The sequence below is a fragment of the Opisthocomus hoazin genome, chromosome 8, assembly GCF_030867145.1.
Source record: "Opisthocomus hoazin isolate bOpiHoa1 chromosome 8, bOpiHoa1.hap1, whole genome shotgun sequence".
In the NCBI taxonomy this organism is placed as follows: domain Eukaryota; kingdom Metazoa; phylum Chordata; class Aves; order Opisthocomiformes; family Opisthocomidae; genus Opisthocomus; species Opisthocomus hoazin.
In genome coordinates this window covers 60682870-60707768 of record NC_134421.1, presented here as the reverse complement: position 1 = coordinate 60707768, position 24899 = coordinate 60682870, and the positions used below count along the sequence as shown (strand labels likewise).

Genomic DNA, 24899 nt, shown 5'->3' with positions numbered 1-24899 from the left:
GTCTATCGTGGAAACACATAGGTATCAGACCCCGTCTTGTCTGAGGCTAAGCAAGTGTGAGTACCACAGTGTTGTTCAGATGGAATGGAATAGTACGATAATGCAGATACCAGAGGCTCCAGGACTGCGATACAAAGGCAATGCAATGTCAATTAATCCCTTCAAGGGACAGGAAAGCAAGAGAGCAGCCAGACAAACTTCAGAAATGCTTTGTGCCATGCAGTGATGCTCAAGCTAATTGTGAGGTGTTACGGTGACAAGAAAGTGGAGCAGATTAGGTAAGGGTGTTGCTAAATGTCTTCAGATCAGGATTTAGAAATCAGGATAATAACTGTCAAGGATGATACAGGCACAGCTGAAGCTGGACTGGATTATGTCTTAAGATTCTTTCTAATCTTATATTTCTGTAATTGTGATCTACAGTTTAGTTAAACTCACCTTTCCTTGGCTATAACAGTATTCCTTAAATTTTCTATTTCATTTCCTAGCAATTTTACCCGGTTTTTAATTTCACTTGCTTTCTGCTGAGCAGCGTGCACCAAATTTATACATTTATTCCTTTCATTTTGGATAACATCATATATTTTAGCAAAACCTTGGAGTCTAAAGAAATGACAAGTGTGAAAGAAATAATTATTATAATTTTATGCATACATTACTTGGATAAAAATTGCTTTAAAAGACATTTTAAGCTAATATATTGTTATTATTTTCTTACTGTTTTTGGATTTCTCTTTTTCTCTTTTTATACTCTCTTATTTCAAGATCCTTTCTTTTTATTTCTTTAATAATATTTTGGAGTTGTATCTGAAATTAAAACAGAACTCAATGAGCACTTGAAGTACCTCAAAGAAATATCTTCAGAGAAGTGACTCAGAACAGCTATTCCTCTTAGACAAGGAAAAGACAGTGAAGCGAGATTACTCTAAGAACTTACTCTAATTATAATGAAATGCTTTTACTGTTACAACATTAAAGGACAATAATATTAATGTATATTAAGCTTACAACAACTGTTATTAATGTAGATATTTTGATGCTGCATCTCAGAATGCGTTGTCCCTTGTAGCTGGAGTTCTACTGTTTCTATTAATCAGCCTCTCAGTTCCATCACTACATAATTCTTTGGCATATGCACCACTGAAATTGTACCTTTTCAAATAAAATTTCTATTTTTACTCTTTTCTGGCTTATAAGGAATCACGGATGCTTGTGTAGAATGGTACGTTTCCATTTTGTTACAGCTCTGGACCTTTGGATTTCAGTCGTGTTCAGTCTTCAGTGGCCTGTGTCATTAACTTTCAATGGACAGCCCTTTTCTCACCTCCCACTGGTACGAGGAGGAGGAGACTGGTATTAAAAAAGCTGGTGCACATTGGGTGGCAACTCTGGGCATGTGTGTGTTCATAACTTTTTATTGTTCATTTTTTTATCTATTTATGGACTGATTTTTACTGAAGGTGCAAAGCCTGACACGTCTGGTTACTCTGTTTTTATAGATAGAGAAAGATTCCCAAAGCACTAGAAGCGTTAATTATCCAAGTTATTTGAATGCAGGCATACCTTGTGGAAGCATAAATACTTCGTTCCCACATACAAACCTGGTAGGCAGTATGAAGTGTGCAACATCACAGCACATACGTGACATTATAATGCCAGCAAACTGCAGGCAGCAAACCCAATGACTAGTCCTAGTTTCTATGACCATAGGAAAAGTTTTCTTTCCATCTTTCTTCACATTAATATAGCAATTTATATCCGGAAATGTGTCAGGAAAATAAAAATTGCTGCCTCTCCTTGGAATGAGTAGCAGTTCTGTTCATCTTCTAGTGTCCATGTATTTGTGAAATAAACACATAATTGTACTCTGAGAATCTCAGTTGAGGCTATCTGCTTTTCTGTCTCTTTATTCCATAGGCTTGAAAGAAAATAGCCTTTCAAATACCTCATTTCAGTTGCAGCATGGTATTTTAATATGCTATTGCACTGCACTATAAATTGCCAATAAAACAACACAGTATTGAGCTTCCTGTGTTGTGATGGAACTTCAAAGTAAAGTGGGAAATGAGGGTGCACAAGGCTCTCCTCACTAGTAATTTCATTTCTGCATATACCAGCTTTCACTTCAGAAATTCTTCCAATTATGAGATAATTTTTTACCTGGGCATTCTGAACGTCCCTAGATTTCTGTTCCCTCTCTTCAAGTTTGAGCCAGATCAGATGTGCAAGTCTGGATAACTCATCTCTGCATTTTTCCTGCTCTTTGAAAAGCCGGCGTTCTTCAGCAATACATTCTTCTAACATGTGGGCATCCATATCTGACATCTTTTCCTAAAGAAAATTAAATTAAATTCCTTATGCATCAATGCGTCAGTGTTGGCAAACCCAAAGCTGGAAATACTTTGGGTTTATCTGCAAAATACACATATATACAGACTACGTGGATTAAAAAAAAAAAAAAAAGCTTTGAAGTGCCAACTGAAACACCACGCACGATCCCTATAATAACATGTCAAAATATTTTATCACCTAGAAGCATTTCTGTTCCTCAATATCTAGCATGTCTTTCAGCTATTGCGCACTGGGCAGAATGGTTCCTTACGGCCACATAATCTTTAAATGAGTTTACTGTCAGGTCTTGACATGTCCATACCACACAATGGCAGACACTGTGTTTTCATACTAAGAGACCAAATCTAGATATTTAAAACAGAGCAAGGTACCTTGAAGCCTAGAGTCAGTCAATGCAGTCAGTGAACTCTAAAGAGCTCTGTGCTTTACCCAGCGTAGGCTAACCTCTGTTGGAGGAGGCGAACGGATGGCTTCCTAGGCTCCCCTGACTACATGACGAGATTGTTACTCACTGTTGCGGCCCGTTAGATACATATCCCATACACAGATAGTGACGTGTAGATGCCAAAAGCATATGTATTCAAACACAAGCTGAATCCCACTTGATAATGCTAACAAATTCAAAGACAGCACAAAAAGAAAATGGATATAAGGGTAAGAAGGTAAGGAGGTATGATCTTAAGAAGGAGGTATGTCTGAAATATAATGCTTCTTATAAATTCATTTATATAGCGGCAAGTACTAATACTCTCACAATTGAGGCATCTGCATTTCCACACTATATGTGGCTGCGCTGAGTACAGACAGGCATCCAGAAACGACAAAACCATGAAGGTCAAAAATTATAATTGTAAAAATGATGAATTTTCCTTGTTTCAACAAGACCCTGTGCCATGTCCAAATGAAACTTCTACCCATCATATTTCTAGCTGTAATGTAGTTAGTGATATTCACAAAGACTTCACCTAGAAAGTGGATTTGCTTTCTGCCTTCCAATATGTGACCAGTAACACTGAAAAATCTTTTTAAAATATGACAAACAAGTGGTCTTTAAAATTGAACAAATAATATCACACATTTTCTCAGCAGAAAACTGCAACTAGAAACTCCCAACATTTTTTCTTCAAACAGTCCCGCTGTTCTCATGATTGAAGACCAACTGTTATAGTGAATAAGTCTGAGAAAGCAGAATGCAGTACCTGTTCAGCTAAACTTCTCCTGGTCATTTCTATTTCCTTCTGCAGTTGTCGTCGTCTTTCTAATAATAATCCACTGGTTTTAGGGCTGGCTTCTGCCTACAAAAATGAACCAAGCACACCAAGCGATGCAAACAAAAGATATGAAAAATGTAAACTGCAGATAATCTATCTGAAGTAGTTACACACATTAAGAAATGAATTTTCTGTCTTGCTACAATAGCTAGTCCAAGAGTTCTTCGTTGAGTAGAGTTCCTCAGCAACATATCCAAGTTTCTCAATTTCTTCTTTTAAGAATTTAACTACAAATGTTAAACTTTGCAAGTTTTTAAGCAAGTTGCTTTCACTCTTGTGGAAGGAGAAAACACGGCCTTCCCGTGGAGCATATATTAGTTACCACTTCTGCTGTGTGAAAGGCTGCAGAGGCTGTAAGTAGACACTTCCACATTTTCAAGATAGATTCTAAACATGCCATCAAGTTCTTGAGTCTAAAAGTAGAAAGCTCATATAAATATCTTCAATCCATTAAGGACTTCTGTTCACATAAGACATGACTAAACTTAGGCACTTTTGGCTGTCTCCACGTTGGCCTGACTGACGAGCAGGCGTGCGTGGAGAGAACAGCAGTTCTGCTCCGGGCTGGCAACAGCTGGAGCAGCCAGTTCTCTTTCACACAGAATGTCGGCGTTTAGCAATAGCTGACCTTTCACAACTTAGTAAGAAGACAAACACGTTTGAAGGAAGTGTTCCTATAATTTCCTTATTCTACAAACCAGTCTTTCTGCACTTGGCACGTGATTAAGAGCAAGAAAAATTTGAGGAAGCGCACTGATGTACTGCTGCTTCTGCAATTACATTTTTATGCTAGCAATTAATTCTTGTGAATTTTTTTCATTTGGAATCACAATGAATAAATGTAAATTTGTTTCTTTAGGTAGTTAAAGGAACTTCAACTACTTAAAATATTTTAACTTTCCCTAGGTGTGCTCCCAAGTCTTCCAAATTAAAATAGTCTCAAAATAGCAAAAGCCAAGCAGAATCAAGCTTGCCCCTCTAGTCTGTTGTACTCTGGCGCTGCATTTGAAGTGACCATGCTGCAGAGGAGTGGTGATTTCACATTTGCTCTTCTGAAAGAGCCAGGAAAGGAATCAGAGCAAACACAGAGCACAGGAGGGTGGGTTAGAACAACTAGACTGCCATAGCCTGTTTGCATGAGGGTAGCATCCTGCAGCTTCTGGAGGAAAACACTGCTCAGAATTCCACTTCTATCTCATCTGGCATTCCCTTTGCCCCACTCCTCATGATGCTGCTACCTGCAAGATACATACAAGCCCATGGGATAACCTAGGGCTAGCGCTGAGGGACTCTTTTGCAATGCAACTTAACCTCTAAGGGTCTCATCCCAGGTCTCGCCCTTCCAAAGTGGGAAGGGCTTGGGTTGGCTTGGGTTTGGATCTCACCAAGGACTGCGAACTCTAACCGCAGCCGTTGGTGAGTTATGGCATTTGACTTTAACATTACATTTTTTTAACAATTGTGGTTCTCCTTCCAGGAATATTTCTTCAGTAGGAATACAGGAAAAAATACCATTTCGCAGATTCTCTTAGCTGATGCTGAAAAGAAACTCCGTATGAGCTTTAAGATCAAAGTCTGGAATATGAGTCAGCCCTTTAATCAGTATTTCAGGAATCTCAGTCTAAAACTCTTTTGTGTTTTAGAGCTTTCCTCCCTCCTCCCAGGTAGGCTTATATCACTAGCTAACTAATACACATGTGAGTTCAGGAGGAATTTCAGGGCAGACAGAAAAAGAATTGTATTATTTAATAATATTAAATATTATTCAGTAATGTTTAGAGTTGTTTAAATAACAAAGCCAAGCATGTGTGAGTTTTGGTATCATATAGATATTTTTAAAATCTTTACAGTGACATAAATAGGACTTTCTTCTGCTCTGAGTTACTTAGAAGGACCAAGAAAAACATCAAGGACACTGTGTCAAGGTCGGAAACATCGAGTCCTGTGAAAAACTGTTCACCTGACTAAGCAAGATTAATTTTATAAGACTGACTTACAATTTAGACTAAGCAAGGAGCTAGTATAGGAGAAAAGCCTAAGAAAGAGAGAATGGAAGGACCAGTGATGTGAGGAAGACAATACAAAAAAGCTATAGACAAAGTAAATTTTTAAAAAAGAATTGGAAGGAGAAGAGAAAGGAAACACTTTGAATAGACAAGCAGAATGAGACTGTGCTTTAAAATCAGCACAGTAGAAGGCACAAATAAAACAGAAAAATCATTATGGGAAGAGGAAGGGGTGAAATGCTAACGCAGGGAGGAAATGAGGGAGGTGAAATCTGAGTGGAAACAGAGAGAACATAGGGAACTATTCCCTATTATTTAATACCAAACTTTATCTAGTGCTAGGTACCTGTCCCCTGGAATACTGTTAAATACATTATAAATTATTTACTATAATGTACAAACAACTTTAAAATTTTAAGAGAGTTATCTTTTCGTCATTTGGGAGCCAGGGAGTACTTGGCTTGATTTTTTCTGATACAAATTTCTTTGATGCCAATGGGCAAGTCACTATATTATTTCGCTCATAAACGACCACAATTCCACAGTGCTTTAAACGAAGATGTGACACCACAGCACCAATACAATCTCCCAGTTCTCCTTGATAGGATGCTCCAATCTAAAATGCATTTCTTGAGAACAGTCCAAATATATCTTGATGCAGTATTTTTATTACAGCCAAAGCAGCTAGAGAAATTAGGTGATAACTTTGTTAGTTGTAGCAACACTCCTGACACTTCTGTGCGCACAAGATTTAAAACAGTCTTCTTCCCTTCCCCCTTTTAGAACCTGTCAAAAGATTTCACGGACAGATTTCTTACAAGAAAATTTAGAATCCTTATGACCAATGCATTCATACAGACCTCTAGTTTGAGTCTTTTATGCTGTGACCTATCTTGTTGCAAGGAATCATAAATCATATTCAGTTGTAACTCCATCTTTTTCAAATTCCTCAGTTCTTTGTCCTTCTGTGTTTGCCGGTGAATGAGAAGATCATGTTGCTTTTTTTTCTCCAAGACACGTTTACTTAAATTATCTTCCAGAGCTTCTCTATATAGATAGACACAGAATTTTAGGAACAGGTATCTTGACCAAAACATGTATGCAAACAGGAATGATCTTTCTAATGGGTTTTCAGTATTGCACTGTTATGGCTGTGCAGCAAGATAAACTCATAACTACTGACGCAAATTACTTAAAAAGGTAGCATTTTTATAATTTTAATCAATGACAATATTCCTAATGATGTCAATGAGGTCTCACAGTCTGTTCTAAATATGCTAAAAATTCCAGAGAAACTATTACTTACAAGAACAAGATAACACATTTTTTAGTATGAGGGAATATTTGCATGTTTGCTTCACTCAAACACTTCAGTTTAAAGTGCCACTATCCTTTAACACAAAACATTAACGGCAAAAGCACTGTTGCCCAGCATATGGCCATGATTACAACTTTACATCTTCCTCTGCAAAGAAGGAATCATCTGAAGCTTGCAATCAACCTAACAGATTATTTGACTTTACCAAGCATAAACTCATAATTCAAGGGGATATTAAAAGGGATGAGTAACCAGCCCCCACTGAAATTCAGGAGCATGGGGGTGTGGAAATCTATGATTCTCATTTAAAAATAAAAATGCTGATATAATTTTTTCTTGCTTCATTTGCTTGCTGTGGGTTACACAGAAAAAATGTATTTTCACTGGAGAGAGAAACCCTCTAAAAGACTTCCCTTGCAGAGCGAAGACCAGTTTCACTCTCCCAGGATTTTATCAAATGCTTATGCTTTTTGATGTTCTTCTTCAAGCCAGATTATAGATTCCAGTAGTTTATACAAACATTTCTGAAGTCAAAACCAAGGCTGATAATTTCTAGTCTGCACTGGTTGCAGCATAAAACTTGAAAACATAAGCAATACAGCAGAAAATAGAAATAGATCTCTGAGAACAAAGAATTGTTCATTCATGCTACATGGCTTATGTCTACTACTCTAACCTGTCTGATAGGACCGCTGATTCCTTCTCTCTACTAATTTCCAGTAGTTTTGTCAAAGTAATGCATTCTTGTTCTTTGCTTTCTAGCAAAATTTGTTTCCCATCCAATTCTTTCATTAAATCTTCTCTTTCTTGCAATATCTCTTCAGTCCTTTTTTCAATGGCTTTGAGGGTACCATTCAACTCTTCTATTTGGTCATTAAGGGCTGCTTTGTTCTTCTCTGCATCGCTGTGGATATATTTCAACAAAACAGTTGGGGCGAACATTTCCACATGCATATTTAAATGGCAAAATGTAAGTTGCCAGTTTTCATAGACACACAGAGAAACATTTCAACACCACAGCTGTCCACATTATGTGTTTGAAAGCAGACTATGTACAGTGAAAAATCTTCAAATACTGATACAGTTCAACAATAAAATTGTAGATAGCCGTGAAACTAACAGGGAGCTTAGCACCATGACTATTAAAAAGAGTTCTAGAAAACTGATTTCAGTCAACATTATTAGGTACCTGAGTGTCACACTTCTAAATATTATTATATAAACTGGAAATATATTATTATATAAACTGAAAACTGGTTAGTTCATTCTGTGATGCGACACAAGTATAAAGACTCATTCATATACTTCATGAATAGCAATCTACACAGTGTGCTAGCTTTTTAAAAATTGCTTCTTTGCCAAACTACAGGAAAAACTTCCTGTATTTATGATGCAAAGTTGTATTGAACAGAGTAGTGAAGAAAATGTAGAAGAAAACCATCATACAGGTTTTAAAACTGAGAAATTTAACACAGTCTGTAAATTTCTATATTACAGATAGGGACTGCAAGAAGGGAGACAAAAACTGCAGTGTCACTATGTGCCCGAACAGGGTACAAAAAGCACCATTCATCCGGATGGCAATTGGGCTGCTGGGATCTGTGAGTGACCTGGCTGAAACTGCACAGTGCTGATTAGATATTACACATTCAGAAAGCACCATGTGTCCTTTTTCAGGGGAGAAAAAAATCCAACTACACAAAAGAGAGAAAGAAAAGGCTGGCTACTGGCTTACGTTTTCCATGTTGAAATATTAGAGACCAGAATTCACATCAGGAGCTTACAGCAAAGCAATCCTGACTAAGAAACTGGTACAGCAGTATGAGGGATAATGATTATTTAGGTCAGGCCAGACTGTTAGCTGTGAAAGCTGCTAATTTCACTGAGGCCAGTAGAGATAAGCTAATATACGGTCAGTGAGGACTAGAAACTGTAAAAAAGCCTAATCACTAGATTACAAGGTAACACTATTTTCCATTAAAAATCTACTAAGTAGATCTGATATATATGAACACAGCACAGTAAGATGGTTAAGCAATCTTTGATCAAGCTTTGTTCTAAATTTTTCTTTGTTGTACTTAACTGTGAAGTGTTTCACTGCATATGCTATATTTCTCAGTACAGTCTATTGATTTTAAGTGGATTATAGATGCTTTTTAAAATGTTGATCCTAATTTTAATCAACAGTTATACTCAACCTTCTCTGTAACAAATGGATGAAGTCACACATACATATTTATGTATATATAATTATTTATCAAAAGCATACATTTTTTTCTGATTCATCTTCTCAGTTTCTCTTCCAAGTTGTGCTGGAACACCAAGGATCTTAACTAGCTCATCCTAGGGACGAAAAAGAAAGGTTACACTGATAGCCTCAAAATCTGGTAAGATTTCACAGAAGTAATATTCACCTAGAACTGCTGCGAAAATGGGCAAGAGACATATTTTCCAGTTACTTGAGCTGATTCCAGGGAATTGTAGCTGCTAGATTTGAAACTAAACGTTATGATATTTACCATTTCATTATGCCTGCAAGATAAAAATTATGCTTGTATACTATTAATACATCTGACTATGTTATCTATACCATGGAAAGGAAAGCGGCAAAGACCAGGGTATGTTTTTGAATTCTCAGCATAAACCTGCATTAACTTGGATCTAAGCATATGTTAGAGCAGCCTACAATATAGCAAACATGTCATTATAGAAACTACTTTTTAAATCAAAACCAGGACTATTAATATTTCCTAAAGGATTAATAATGGATACGGCAAAGCAGCATGTTTCACACTTGTTGAAAAATGATGTAATATATAATGTAATACCATCTAAAGAATTTGGAATGGCACACAACATCCAGAAGATTTACTGTTTCCTTGGCCAAATGCACATATCCTTATGCATACACATGCGCGCACACACACACACACTAATATACATACACACAATTAATTTTGTGTTACTTTTAAATTAGCCTGCTTCTCCAAAAGTTTTTCCACTTCTTTCTTGTCTATTAACATCAGTTTTTGCTTGGATGAAACATCTTCCTTTATTGCATTAATTTCTGCTTTTCTTTGGACTACTTCTTTGTAGAGCTCATCACAATTTTCTTTCAACCGTTTCATTTTCTTTTCTGCTTCCTTTAAAAATGAAGTAAAAGATCAGAAGATTTTTATTTTCCCTTTCATATTTTGCAGGCTTGTGATATCACAGAATCATTAACACTGAATGACGATAACATTTTTTACAACAGGCATGAAACATAATTATATACCAGGTGTGTGGTTTTTTATCAATAAGAAGCAGAATTTTATTTCCAACAAAACCACCACATCCTACAACCAAAATCCTGCAGCTGTCTTTATGTGCAGTATCCATTTGCTGAATACACTAAAACATCTTCTTGAGTAAACTTAAGAAAACCCAGATCTTCTCTGAATCAATTATTCACTGCTTGCCCTAGAGTTATCAAACCTGAATAATACAATATAGCCTCCCCTATAAAATCTACCTCTTGATTTTTCTGTGTATTCCAGATTTTAAAAAACTCTAGAGCTACACACTGTGAAAACATTTTCATTGATGTTTTTATGTTAGGTGACAGAACATAAACCATGGTTTTTCTCATGTTCCATACTTACACTTTGTTTTGGAATTCTTTCATATTCATTTTCCAGAAGCTGTTTTTCTTCTTGCAAACTATGGGAAAATCAAAAAAAAAGAGCTAAAGATACTAGTAATATGCCAAACAATAAAAAGTATGGAAACCTACCTTGTGTTAGACTAAAACATATGGTGAATTATCATCAGGGACAATGTCAAGGTGTCCAAAATTAAAGGTTGCTGACTGGTAACTGGAAGTCCTGAAAGACAGGCCGTACACATGCAGGTTTTTTCTACAGTACACATGTCTAAACTTTTGAACCTGATTCTTCTTAGTCTTACCACCTCATGCAGGGATGCATTTATGCCTCATTCACCCTCATCTTTACACTAGCAGAGTATAATGAGTCAGAAGCCATCCTATGCCCACAGTTCTTCCCAACCTCAGAAAATTTTAACATGGAATGGAGGCAAAAGTAAAGAGTTGGTTGATTATAAATATCCACAGAGACATCACACATCAAAGAAAGTGCAGTTGCTGGTGAGAAACTTCCTTCTTCCTTTGAGTGATTACTCACGCACACATTCACAGTGTAAATAACTGTAAGTGAAACTCCTCAAATCTAAACAGGTTCCTGCGAAAAATACCCCCGAAAAGTGACAGGCGATGTGGATTAAGTCAGTGGGGTATAGTAGAAAACTAAATTGAATAGCCATGGTGATGTTAATCTATATCCAAAACTATGTTGCAATTTAATTTCACACAACAATAGAGACAGATCATAGAATCACAGAATCACAGAATCGTTAAGGTTGGAAAAGGCCTCTAAGATCATCAAGTCCAACCGTCAACCCATCACCACCATGCCTGCTAAATCATGTCCTGAAGTCTGATATCTACACATTTTTCGAACACCTCCAGGGATGGTGACCCCACCACTTCCCTGGGCAGCCTGTTCCAATGCTCAACCACTCTTTCAGTAAAGAAATTTTTCCTACTATCCAATCTAGACCTCCCATGGCGCAACTTGATGCTGGATGAGGGCAGAAGGACAAAAGCCAAAAAACAGGAAAGCTCTTAGATCTTCTGGGTGTATTTGTAATAATGTTGCCCTGAGAAAGATGAAGGAGTGACCTCAAAAGTGAAGTTGAACCAACAAGCCTGTCAGATATACAACAGGAAGCTTCTTGGTGGCAGGGAGAGAAACACTGCCAAATATAAAAAATAAGCCCTAGTGAAGAAATACGTCAATACGTCCCCAGTGCATGCATGGGACAATTCTGCACCTACAGGAAGTAAATGGGCTACAGCTGTCTGCATGCCATCACAGCCAGACTGAACTGACTGAACAGTCTGGCAATGTAATTAGTACCTGTGATGACATTTCTGAGTCTCAGGCTATAAAGGAGTAAAAATTGCAGCTGAGGAATAGGTGCAACAACCAAATCCTCTGTCCCAGATACAGCAAAGAATCAGCTTCAGCACTTGAATTCGTCTTTGCAGCTCCAGCCAGACGATGTGCTGGTCAGACCTCCTTGAGACTCAGGGCAGTCTGTTAGAACAACTCTTTAAATCAGCAGAGTATTAAGAGAAGGGGACAGGCTTTCATGTTACTTCATAAGTAACTTTCATGCTACAGCTCATAAGCTGTTTTACTTGGAGCTATAAACCATGTCAAGGGAGTCCTGGGGCAGCCCCACCTGCCCAAAGCAGCTATTACAGATGCCTCTGAATGTGGTTGACACAGAAGAGAGACAGATGGTTGGTATTTCTTTTTCTTCTCCAAAACCTTTCAGCAGCAGCCTAAGACTGCATGGCAGTGGTTCAGGTTTCAGAAGGTGGTGGTCATGGGAAGAGAGATCAGCCTCCTAGCAGCCAGCCTCATGGAGGATCCTCCCTAGGATCTTATGCTCAATTCTTTATCAGTGCTGATTTAAGGTTCCTCCCCCCACCAATAAATCGTTTCTTGTGTTTTGGTCCTGCAACAAAAGGAGCCTCAGGCAACATCTTTCCAGTCAAGGAAAGAAAATGGTCAAAAAAGAGAACTGGGTTGGCAGTGTTGCAATCAAAAAAAAAAAAAAAAAACCAAAACACCATGAAGAACAAGCTCTGGCTCAGACAAACAGCAAAGAGAAAATAAAGGCATAGAGTCGACGTTGTTGATTTACAGCACGTATGTGTATTTGTATGGGCAGAGTACAAGTATACCTCTATGGGCACTCATAAGTCTAAAAACTAATTTGAATGCCAGAGTGTTTGAAAACCCACAAAGTGAATGAGTGTATAAAAATCTTTCAAAGAAAAAAAGCAGAATTTAGATCAGTCTTCCTCAAAAATTGATAAAATGAGTTGTAAAAAAAAAGTTCTACTGCAAAATCTATTCCAACTTCAGAAATTGCACAGAATAGGGACAAAAGACAGAGGAGTATTTTACAGGTGTAGAGTGCAAGTATGTGTGAGTAGAAGGAAGCACCTCAAGGTGATTTCTTCTTTGCTGCAGTGGGGCTCAGGAACTGCTCCTGTTATGTTCCATTGTTCAAAGTCAGTAAGGCAGGGCACAGGGATCAAACTGCATTGAAAACTGAGCTACTTCGATGCTGTGATGGCAGCTTTCATAGAATCATAGAATGGTTTGGGTTGGAAGGGACCTTTAAAGGTCACCTAGTCCAACTCCCCCTGAGTGATCTACCACTAGACCAGGTGACTCAATGCCCCACCCAACACAAGCTTGAATGTTTCCAGGGATGGGGCATCTACCACCTGTCCGGGCAACCTGTGCCAGTGCTTCACCACCCTCAGTGTAAAAAATTTCTTCCTTATATCTAGTCTAAATCTACCCTCCCTTAGTTTAAAGCCGTTACTCCTTGTCCTATCACAACAGGCCCTGCTAAAAAGTATGTCCCCATCTTTCTTATAAGTCCCCTTCAGGTACTGGAAGGCTGCTCTAAGGTCACCCCGGAGCCTTCTCTTCTCCAGGCTGAACAGCCCCAACTCTCTCACCCTTTCCTCACAGGAGAGGTGCTCCAGCCCTCTGATCATTTTTGGGGCCTCCTCTGGCCCTGCTCCAACAGGTCCATGTCCTTCTTGTGCTGAGGGCTCCAGAGCTTTTGTCTGCTGCTGTGTACTGTGCCCATAAGCTACAACTGAGTCCTAATATACTGTGTTGGAATGGCACACAGGTCAAACACAACGTTTTCACTTACCAACAGCTTCTTTAAATGTATAAATCAGTTAATAAGGACAATTCATATTCCCAACTCATTTTGGCAGTATTCCTGGTTGGTGTTCTTGGGACTGGCATAATCACACAAATTACAATGAATGTCCGCTCTGCACAAATACCCGTAACTTGTTGTCTGCCACAAAAAAATGATTGAAGAAGTCCTGTGCAAACTGATTAAAAAGGTACTGCACTGCTTGTCATCAGTCTGTGCTGTGCACTCTTTAATATCATGCCAGACGATCAAAAGAGCAACCCCAAAAATTGGGAGGGAGAGCAAAGCTGACATTGTTTTTCTTTTGTCACATTCCTCTCCCATGAGGACAGATTCCTGTGGAGCCATTCCAGTTTCACAACAAAGACTTTTCCATCCAGCAAAAGTAAAATGATTTGAACACCTCATTTTCTGTGACATAAACAAAGGCAACACTGAACGGCAAGCACCAAGTTGTCACCTTCAGAGCTGGCAGACCAACTACTTCCACACAAAAAGCAGTGAAGGTGTGAAAAGAGAAAGGGGGTAAAAGAAAGAAGTCAAATCTCTCCCTTTTGAGCAATGAGTTTGGTCCAGCTGCCTGTACTCAGAAGTTAGACAGGCACCCCTGTGCTAACATTTCCAGGCTTCCTTACTGTCAGAGATAAAACCACAGACAGATGAAGGGCACATCATCCGACATCCCAGGTACCTATTTTAGGAAGAGATAAATTACTGGCTGAAGGTAACATATTTCTCTCCATTGACTGTAAAGGGAGACCAGGATGATTAACTCACATTAAGAAATCAAATCAGATTCTTCAAAGACTTTGAGTTCAGTCTCTGATTTAATAGCTATATGTATACAGAAACTTAATGTAAGGTAAGCAGAGAAAATCTGGTCTTTCCATTTAACATTTGAATCTTGTAATCGGTGAGATACCGACATCAGCCTCATGGCTGCCTATAAAATACTTAGACATCACTCACAATAACAAACAAAACAGCAGCAACTGGCATCAGGCATTTATAATTCCAATTGGTTTGTAGTCCTTCCTTACTGAGTGTATTTTTCAACATCATATGTTTTTTTATTATTATCATTACTATACCTATAACAAAATATCTAATAAAAGAAGATAAAACTTAAGTTTAAGCATTAATGTTTGCAAATGTTTCACATGTTGCTTAACTTATTTTCAAAAAGCTTAATAGCAGTACTGTACATGAAAAGCTATCATGGATGCGATGTAATGAGTTAAAAAAAGCACTCGGAAAATTGGACCATTAATGAAAATACATTCCAGACTTTTCCCTGAGAGATGTCTACAGCTGCAAATTGACCCAGAAATAAAAAAATTAAGTCAGAGAGATTAAGAAATGTAGTGGTAGTTGTCAACAGAAGTCCATTTCAGTTCCTCATCTCACAAACTAGCCATAACGTTGTTATCATTATGAGTCCCATCACGCAAGAAAGCGAACTCCTTCAGCTACTCTGACATAGCTGGGATCGCTGAGGAATCCATAGGAGCTCAGCACGTCCCAGCTGAAATCTAGTGACCACAAGTAGGAGACACCGCAGCTGACAACCTGCCAGCATGACATTCCTGTAAGGCTCTCAGCTGTGCTTAGTCTGCGTGTACCGGAGAACGCAGTCACAAGACTAGCTAACAACTTCAAACCGTAACTCAATTTATTTTATTTATGACTTGTAATTCTTTACTAGAAAAGCTATGGAGGAAAGCTTAACTTTTCACTTTTTAATCATTGAGTGACTAATCCTGAAATGATTACAAGCATTGAAATAATTTTCCGTATTTGCAATGCTTCTACAAGACCAAACTCAGTTTTGCAATCCTGACACGCGTGCAATAGCAGGTAGTACTTCAGTGAACGGCCATTTTGCTGCCTGCACAAATGACTGTGAGGGCTGTAGATTGGACCTAGGCTTTAAAAGAAAAGTGTTTTCAAGAATCATGCACCTTTAACCTCACAAACTCTTGTTATAGATAATTCAATTTCAAGTTAATTGCTTACTTTTAAATATATAGTTGAGATGATAAATTAATTTAGAAGATAAATTTATTATTTCTCAATAATAAATTATTGTTGATGCTATCACCTGAGAAAGAAAAGCAGCTCTTCTTTATTTTGTCTCACAAACCAGGACTCTAAGCCTCACATGGATATTAAAATGAAAATTTTCCCCCAAGCTAGAACAAATCCTTGCTGATCTCATTGATCCTTTCCTTGTTCTTGCGCTAATCTGATTTTTCGGTCTATATTCTCATTTACTGAGGAATGCTCAGTCCCAGTTATACGAACAAACTTCACGTCTCTGAATGCAATTGTACCAGAACTGAATTGCGATCACTATTTTCCCTCTTACTTTATTACACTTGTCTAATAGTTTTTGAGAGGAAGAATATTCCTGGAGTCAGCTCTGACTTTGGGGCAGTGGCCCAAACTTTATAATCTCAGTAAAATCTCTCCAACTGTTGTTCCCCTCCTGTGCTGAGTGCACGGGCAGCCACACTAGCAACGAACCCGGTACCACCGTATGGCAGAACAGGGAGACCGCTGCGAGGGGAGGCACACAGCGACAGCGGGAGCACACCGCAGCCACGCTGTCACCCTCAGGGTGACATCCTCGACAGCTAACGGGCATCAGAGCTGCTTCTGAATCCCTCATGTACCTATTCCAGCTATGAAAAAAGTCACAGAATTTCTGAAAACCTGCTGACACTACAGTGCTGAAAGCAATGTAAATTCACTCTTGGAATGTTGAATACTCATTGGAACAATAAAGAATTAAAACAGACGAAATAACACCTTCAGCTGTTGAAAAAGGTATCTGATCTGGAAAAAAGATTGTTTACAGAGGCAAGCAAATACAAAATGAAATACTGAAAAGAGAACACACAATACCAAGGGGCCTTGAGACAAAAAATAACTTTGCTAAATGATGCGTCTATATGACTCTTCAAGAGAAAAAGTTTACCCCTGTCAGATTTGAATCTGAGTGCCACAAGGATGCCAAGTGCCCTGAGCGGCCAGAGAAAGCGAACTGGGGCAGGAAGCAAAGGCAGCAGAGACTAGAGAGACACCTCCGAGAAAGCAAGGCTTACAGAAACAGGGATGCAGAATGTCTGCAGAGGTTCTCTCTCACTTCCAGCTCAGCAGTGTAGATAAGATCCAAGACTTCTCAGAAAAGGAAAAGCAATAGACAGAGATCTTCCCTTCAAAAGCTTTTCCCTCCATGTTCCCCGCCTGCTATACGTAAGAAGGTAAACAAGCAATATGTTTGTTTGCAGAGTAAACAGCCATTAGTCATAATTCCCAAAGAGGAGTTCACTTGCTAGTGCCAAGCACAGCTGGGACTGTATTAACAGTTGGACAACAAGGGAAACTTCTCCAGAGAGGTCAAGGGCCAAGAAAGGTTGGACCATGAGCTTCTATCCTTCTGAGAAATGAAGGCAACCAAGCAATCACCTAACAGCCAACTTATTTACACTACCTTTGATGCAGCTTCCCCTCTGCCTGTGACACTGCCCATGCACACAGATATTTCAGAAGACACTGCTTTATTATTTCTATAAAACCATCAGGCATACAGATCTTCATTTTACATCAGTGTTACTATTAGATCACCTGCTGCTCACCACTCTATTCTGGACATTCATTTTCACTGTCTTTCACAGGCACCAGACCCATCCCTTCTTTACAAACATGTATTCACATCCTCTATCTGTTTTTATTCATAGCTCATTTCTTATTTCCCCCCTACATTCACCCATCTGTTCCCCAAATAGATATGTACTCTGCCACTCCTGTTCATTCTACACTACTCCAACATTAAAATCCCTCTCCTTTCTGGAAAGCAGTATCTTCTCTCCCAGTAAATAAATCCATGTTATCAGGGCACATCCTCCTTGCTCCACACCCACAATACACGTAAGACCCAGTGTTATCACCAAGCATGAAACAGATTGCAAACAAGGAACAATTAAACAATCTGCAGCTCTTCAGAAAGGTGACAAATTAAAGGGGGATACAACAGAGATCTCTCAAACCATCCTGCTGCAGTGAAGATGGAGAGAGGATCAGATGTTCACTGTCTCATCCAACACAAGAACTACAGGGCATGAAATTAAGCTGGTAGGAGTCAGTTCAAAACTGACAAGAGGTGGCAGTTCTTGTGTAGTTAATCTGTGGAACTCGTTGCCCAGGGTGTTGCAATGCCAGAAGATTACATAGTTGAGGAGGAGACAGGAGAAGTTCAAGGAAGAGGGGTCAGCTGAGGATTCCTAACTACAGAGAAATGTATTTGGCTCATGAAATCCCTGCATCACAAATGGCTGGGGGCTGCACTTCTGGTCGCTGTTAGATACTGTGCCATATGGACCTCCGGTCAGACTGTACAGCTGGTTTTGATCGCATGCAATACATAAGACCAAAGAGAGGAAGTTTCTTATTAAAGTGAAAGAACATTTTTCACAGTATGACTGACCCAAAAAGTGTATTTTTAATCTGCAAGATAGGATATTAAGTTCATCTATAACAATTAATGCAGTAATTGAAACAATACCTAACCTGTGTTTCGTGTAGGATGTAGAAATCTCCCTCTGACTCAAAGTAGAAAATAGAGCATGAGTAAATACCCCCTAAACATAAAAAAACCCACCATTTTTTTGAAAAGTAATGCAAAATCAGTGAAGAATGTAAGATACGAGGACAAATGGGTAAACAGCATGGTATTTCGAAGAGTTCATTTCTGGACTGCTTAGAAATTGAAATAAATTCTGTATTTAATAATTATTTCAGGAAACTTCATGTTGCTTAGTTATCTCATAGCAAATAATTTTTTCCAGATGCTTTCCATGTTTCTTTATTTCTCCCACTCCCAGTTTGCTTCTTTCTCAAGTTTCTTTCTCTCTTAGAGCAAACATTTGGCTCTAAAAAAAAAAAAATCAAGAAAGAACTGCCAGAAAAATCTGCTCCATGCAGTTTGTACAGTGCCCCTGCTCTCCTTGCAGAAAAATAGTTTTAACTGCTGATCTGCTGATATTATTTATTTGTATTTTTATACACCAACTACATTCAACTAGAGTGAAGATGGGTAAAAATAGCAAGCGCCTCACAAAATGAAAATATCAGTTCATCTTCATAGGTATATGTTTTTAAAAATGCAATAATACTGTTTGTAATTTTACTATAAAAACTTCAAGTACAACACACTCATATATGCAGATAATTAAAATATATACAACATCAAGCTTACTCTGGACTTTTTTCCTGTTACAGAAGTGTCAAGTATTCACTTCTTTCACAGCAAATTTCTCATTTTTCCGACATGAGAATATGCAAGTACTTCTGCTCCTTTAAATACCTGAACAGAAAAACTTGAATACACTGTGCTTCTGATGTTAAAAATAGCATTTGGTCTATTTATGACATTGTTTCCATAAAATCTCAGTCACTCGGCCTCTGAGACACTTTAATAATTTGTATTAAAGGTGTCCTACACTAGAACTGTTCCTGGTAATTATGCCTACCTAAGCATCAATCATGCAATGTAGTAACTTATAAACAGCATTTGAAAGGACAGCATAGCATGTTCCAAAGTCAAAATTATCTACAAATCTCTCACCAGGGTAATTTTATTCATCACTGAAATGTTCCTGTTACTAGGGAAAGTTTGTGGCAATTTGCTTAACAACAGCCATCAATAAATGTGCCCGTGTAAGATGGGGAGGAGACTGAATTATATTCTATGTTTTTATCTTTCCAGATAACCTATGATAAAATTAGCAGCGTTTGACCACTACCACCTACCATTCCATCTTGAACTGAATTTCGTACTCTCTTTCTTTAATAGCATTGTATTCATTTTGGCAGCTAAGAAGTTGTTGCCTTATTCGGGAAACTTCACTGGAGGATTCTTCAGGGAACTGTTCTGCTTTTTCCAGTTCATGTTGCTGTTGTTCCAGTTCTACACTAAGACGTTTGGCTTCCTGCAACAGCTGGATCTCAGATTCCTGTAAACTACATTAAACAGAAAAATTTAGATCGAGGCAATGAGAAGCATAAGTGTTGTATTTATATTTCTTTACCTACCTATAATATTTAGTACAAGGTTTTCAACATGAGAATGAGATTAAGACCTGAGTAATCTGTTTGACCTCCCAGTTGACCCTGCCTTGAACGGGAGGTGGGACCAGAGACCTCCTGAGGTCTGTTCAAAGCTGAATTGCCCTATGATCCCATGAGAGCAGTGGAATGTGACGTGCGAGTTTTTTCGGCATACCTAGAGTTGGGACAGTCTTCATTTAATCTAATTTTAACCAGTTGAAAGACTGTTAGTTAGTCTAATTTATTTGTCTAGCACCTCCTACAACCAGTGAAGTGACAGGGAATCCGCTTTATCCTAAGAACTACTGAAGGCTAAATCTGAATCAGCGTGGGGAGAAATAACAGGGAAGTATTCACCAGGACAAGGCCCAGTCTGGGCTACACGACACCTTAAAGTCCTTAGAAAATACCAGGACACCTACCCAGTGCTGAATTGCATGTTGCTATTGCTGCAGTGTTACCAGTAACTGAAGCAACTCATGTAATAATACACAAACTGTAAATACATTTGTGGACTTCTGTGGAAGCTTATTATAAGGCTTACAGACATGATCAGTTATCTGATCTCACTTGTATCTAGCTTCACGGAAACAAGAAACTGTAGTATTCTGTCAATGTTAGGAGACTGGTATTCATAACATACTTAGGAACCTATGTGTTGATAGCTGAGTAACAGATCTTAAAGGCTGTTAGTAAAATACATTGATTATTATGGAAAAGTCTTAAAGGGGACCACAGTGTGAAAATTCATATACAACGCACAACACATAAACCTATTCTTTATGCTACAGAAATCACTGTGTATGCCTTCTAAATATTATCACATTATAACTTTTGTATCATACTAAAATTTGTTACAAATTATGTGGAAGAATAAAGAACTCTAACACTTTCTTTTTATTAATCAAAAATATAATGCAATTTAATATTTTTTAAACAAAATAATTTAGAATCTCCCATATTGAGAAACTCTATACATAAATCTTAGCACACAAGATGACATTTATAGCTTAGCAACAAAAACAAAATTACACATCACACTGAAGAATAGAGTTGAGATGGTAACTATAAAACCACGAAATATACAACTGACTATACTGCACAAACATAGCTGAAATAATACAGCAGAAAAAGTTTTGTTTTGTGTAACGTTTCTACTTAGATAACCACTTCCTTTTTTAAACCAGAAAATAAGGAAACCACAGACTTCAACAGGAAACAAGAGTGTGCTTTTACCACGAAAAAATAACTTCATGTGCGATGTATTTACATAGTAATTTTTAAGGGAAAAATAACTTGACTTATCGACACAAGATTCCTGACATTATTTAGATCTTCTTTAAGGCCAACAATCTTCTTTAAGTTCAACAGAATGTATGCTGGTTTAGGAGAAAATATAATTGGTTGCAGTAATACACATTCATTTGAAAAAGAATTCTTACATTAAACATACATTTTACATAAAATTACATAAAAACATAAGTTCTTCCATAATAACAAAATTTTTAGTATTGATTTTTTCAAGACAATACAAAGATAAAAATAGAAACAAGAACTGAGTGTTGAATCTAGACCAGATCTTGCTCACTATAGCTGTCAACAGTATTTTTTCATGTGAAGATTTAAATTTAGTTGAAGACAATGAAGAAATAACTGGACATCTACTCAATGTACACATCTAGAATCACATGAGTGCACAAGTAGGCTTGCCAAGTCTGAAGTGGCAGCTTTTGAATCTGTGAAGTGATTAATAATTTAACATAGGCTTAAGAAGATGAGATTCCCAAACTGTCAATGAAATATCATTATTACCTAACTTTCTTACAGCTTGGAGTATCAGAATATTCATATTAGTTTCCTAAATTGACATAATAAATATAAAAAATTACAATTGGGCCACATGGCTGTGTGACCAAATGGGTTCTCAGTGGCCAAATATGAGCTCAGGTACATCAGTTTTAGGTGCAGCCTCACTGCAAAGAGGACGGGTGCGACGGCAGCCTGTGCACAGAATTTCAGCTGCACAGCAAACATAAACTCAGAAGCACATAATGCTTTGAAGAAATGCATCAAAAGATATTCTTTGCCAGCTGACATCTCTCAGCTTTCCAGAATGACAAATTGTGCAAAACTGAAACCAAGAAATAAAGGATGATTTACCACTAAACAAAGGACCACACTACATACTTATAACTCTGCGTACTCTAGTAACAGCCTTGGAAACTATCTGCATACAGACTAGCTGCATTCATCATATTAGACAAATTTGCATTGTATGTCAGAGAGATCAGATGCAATCGCCTGGCATGGCTGTCACAGGGATCTATGCTGCTTAAGATGCACAAGACTTTCTCCTTGAGATTTTTGTATGCGACTATAAGAAAGATGGACACACACAGCCTGAAGACTTCATCCAATACCATTTGTTTCCACATGGCATTGTAGCAGCCCTGGGAAAGATGGGGATTAATTAGGAAAGAGATTAAATTCAACTGTAATAAGTGAAAAAATAAGTTCTTGATCCACAGAACTGTACTGCACATACAAAGGTGAAGAACTAAAAATTAAAAAGTGGTATTGATTCTGTGCATGGTTCATTGCAGGAAAAGAGTATACTCACATACTGAACCTACCACCAGCACACTCTTTACAGGCCATGAAGAAAACCAGGCACTTGCAGACGTCCGTACAAGGAGGAAGCGTGTGGCCCCTTTTTCTTTCTGTTGACCATGAAGGGACTCTGGATACCTAGTTCAAATGTGCATGCCTACTGATGTTAACACATGGGCAAATGAATCCCACTTTTGATGTCTGAAAAGTCCTTAAAAGATACTGGAGATCACAATTAATTTTTGGTAATGGATTTCCCTTGCTTTGTTTTAGCAGTAAGAGAAATTTATCTGTGAGAATTAGTACTCGTTCATGTGTTGGTGTTTTGCTTCGACACATGACTATATCTAAGTAAAGAGTGTGACATGATCCTCTCCGACTGACTTGCTTACAGAAGGATGACAATTTCGTACTCCTGTGAGAATCACGGAAAGAATGAGAGATGTAATCTACCATCTAGCATTTTCATGCTTTTGGTGCACGGTGTCTACAGTAGTTTTACGTGTGACAGAAAAGACAGCTGAGTCCTGTTTTCACTCAGGCCACATTCCACTTATTATACATGTCTTTACATAAAAGAACGCTCTATATAAGAGAGTGTTATATAAATATATAAAATAAAATATGTAGTAATATGCTTGCATTTTTTCCAACCAAAACAGTTTCAAACTAACATGGGCTAAAAGTCAATCAACTTCAGCAGCTACTGGATTTCTATTTCAACTCGGTGAAACACCAGTGTAGTAGAAACCTTCACAATTAACTAATCCAAAACCCATAAAATATGTTTAGTTCTGAGCATTCAAAAAATGTTTCTTGCATTTTCTAGGGAGTTGAACTGGTTTAGGAGTGCTGTTTTTAATTTTTCTTCCCCCAAATATTTGCTATGCAGTAATGTGAATAAAGTCAGATGACTTTTTACAGAGTCAAGACTGTATTCTAACTGCCCATTTTATTAAGATGAAACTAGAAGACTCAGCTAACCTTAATAAAAACTGTGTTTTCAGGATTTGGGGAATTCCTTTTCAAATTCATTTAAATTACTCAGCACTTACTGCTATTCAGACTGCCAGGAGGCACACCAAATCCCAGCATAACTGAAGTAAGCAAGTGTGACTTGAATTAGTTTTGCAATCCTTAAATTAGGCCTTCGCTTCAATGACAGAATAGGCATGGTTCTGTCACAAGCAGAATTGCCATAAAGATTTTGATATGGACTGTCAGGGAAATGGGGCTAACACATAGTTAATACGGTGGATATTATGGTACATATTACAGAAATACTACAGGACTATCATGATGCTGATTTTACTGGTAAATATGGGTATACCATAAGTAATACGAAAATTATTAGTCACAAACTCTAATGCAATATTGCAATATTTGCAATAGGACTGCTCTGTTCCGTGACACACTGTTCACCTAGTACAACTGCACTATGTCGTCCCACTTTGTCCCGCCATTTTCTTTCCCTTCCACTCAGAATGCCCTGCTCAAACCTGGCATCGGGCTATAAGCGTGATCACTCCTCTCTCCTCCAGCAAGTACTGGAGCAGGGCAGACTCATAACTACTACACCTAACTTCCAAGTTTCATTCATACTTTGAAACTTAAGGTTCTAACCTAAATTTATTGACAGTCCTGTCTAATCTGACTGTCAGTATCCTTTGAGTGTAAAATTCACACCTATTTAGATGTGACAGAGTCTCATTTTCCTCCTTAGAAACAAGCCTTTAGCTTCTTCAGTTGCCCTCTATGATGTTAGTTCAGCAGGTCAGAATCTTTTCATATGTTACAATCCTAGCTACATCACCTTCAAATATATCTTTATTTTAAACTGGTATATTGTCTGTTGCAGTTTGTGCCATTATTATTGTGTTTCTATTAAAAACAAAGATGTTATTCAAACAAGTATCTAAATATCCCAAATTACCTTGAATCTTCCTATTAAATAATATTGTTTTTCAACCTTGCATTCTTGCGTCCTCTTCACGAACAACCACTGTAAGAAAGCCTTAAGTGATAATTAGACCTCATCATCAGTAGATAATTACTTTAAATATGCAATGCTTTGGCTACTTAAACAAAGTCTAAAAAAGGAATACTATACCTTATCACAGTCTCATGCAGCAGGGTGTACTTTCCCCTCAGCTCAGCTACTCTGGTGCCTGTGATTTTTCCAGCTGAAAATAGCTGTGGAAGGGAAACAGACAGTTATGAAATCTCCTAAGCACTCATATTTTGATTCTGCTGCAATTTTTTATATCTATAATTGGCAGCTTTTTAGTTTATACAGTCTTTGGTAACATACCAAATCAAATACACAACCAAATCAAATACACAGATGTAAAAATGCTTACTCACATAATAAATCAAAGTAAAAATATAAGAATATAAAGAATGTGTCTG

General features: G+C 37.8%; 1 protein-coding gene across 1 annotated transcript in view; it reads right to left on the bottom strand.

Annotated features, from left to right (window-relative positions):
• The window catches only part of CCDC146 (coiled-coil domain containing 146), an 86661-nt gene that overhangs the window by 13570 nt on the left and 48192 nt on the right, over window positions 1-24899 (bottom strand). Inside the window, exons 3-13 of the mRNA XM_075429463.1 lie at window positions 24601-24683; window positions 19584-19793; window positions 10592-10649; window positions 9914-10090; window positions 9217-9290; window positions 7624-7851; window positions 6490-6676; window positions 3552-3647; window positions 2161-2331; window positions 719-807; window positions 439-603 (exon numbers count right to left, since the gene is read on the bottom strand). Coding sequence (XP_075285578.1) covers window positions 439-603; window positions 719-807; window positions 2161-2331; window positions 3552-3647; window positions 6490-6676; window positions 7624-7851; window positions 9217-9290; window positions 9914-10090; window positions 10592-10649; window positions 19584-19793; window positions 24601-24683 — 1538 coding nt within the window. The remainder of the gene's footprint in view (window positions 1-438; window positions 604-718; window positions 808-2160; window positions 2332-3551; window positions 3648-6489; window positions 6677-7623; window positions 7852-9216; window positions 9291-9913; window positions 10091-10591; window positions 10650-19583; window positions 19794-24600; window positions 24684-24899) is intronic.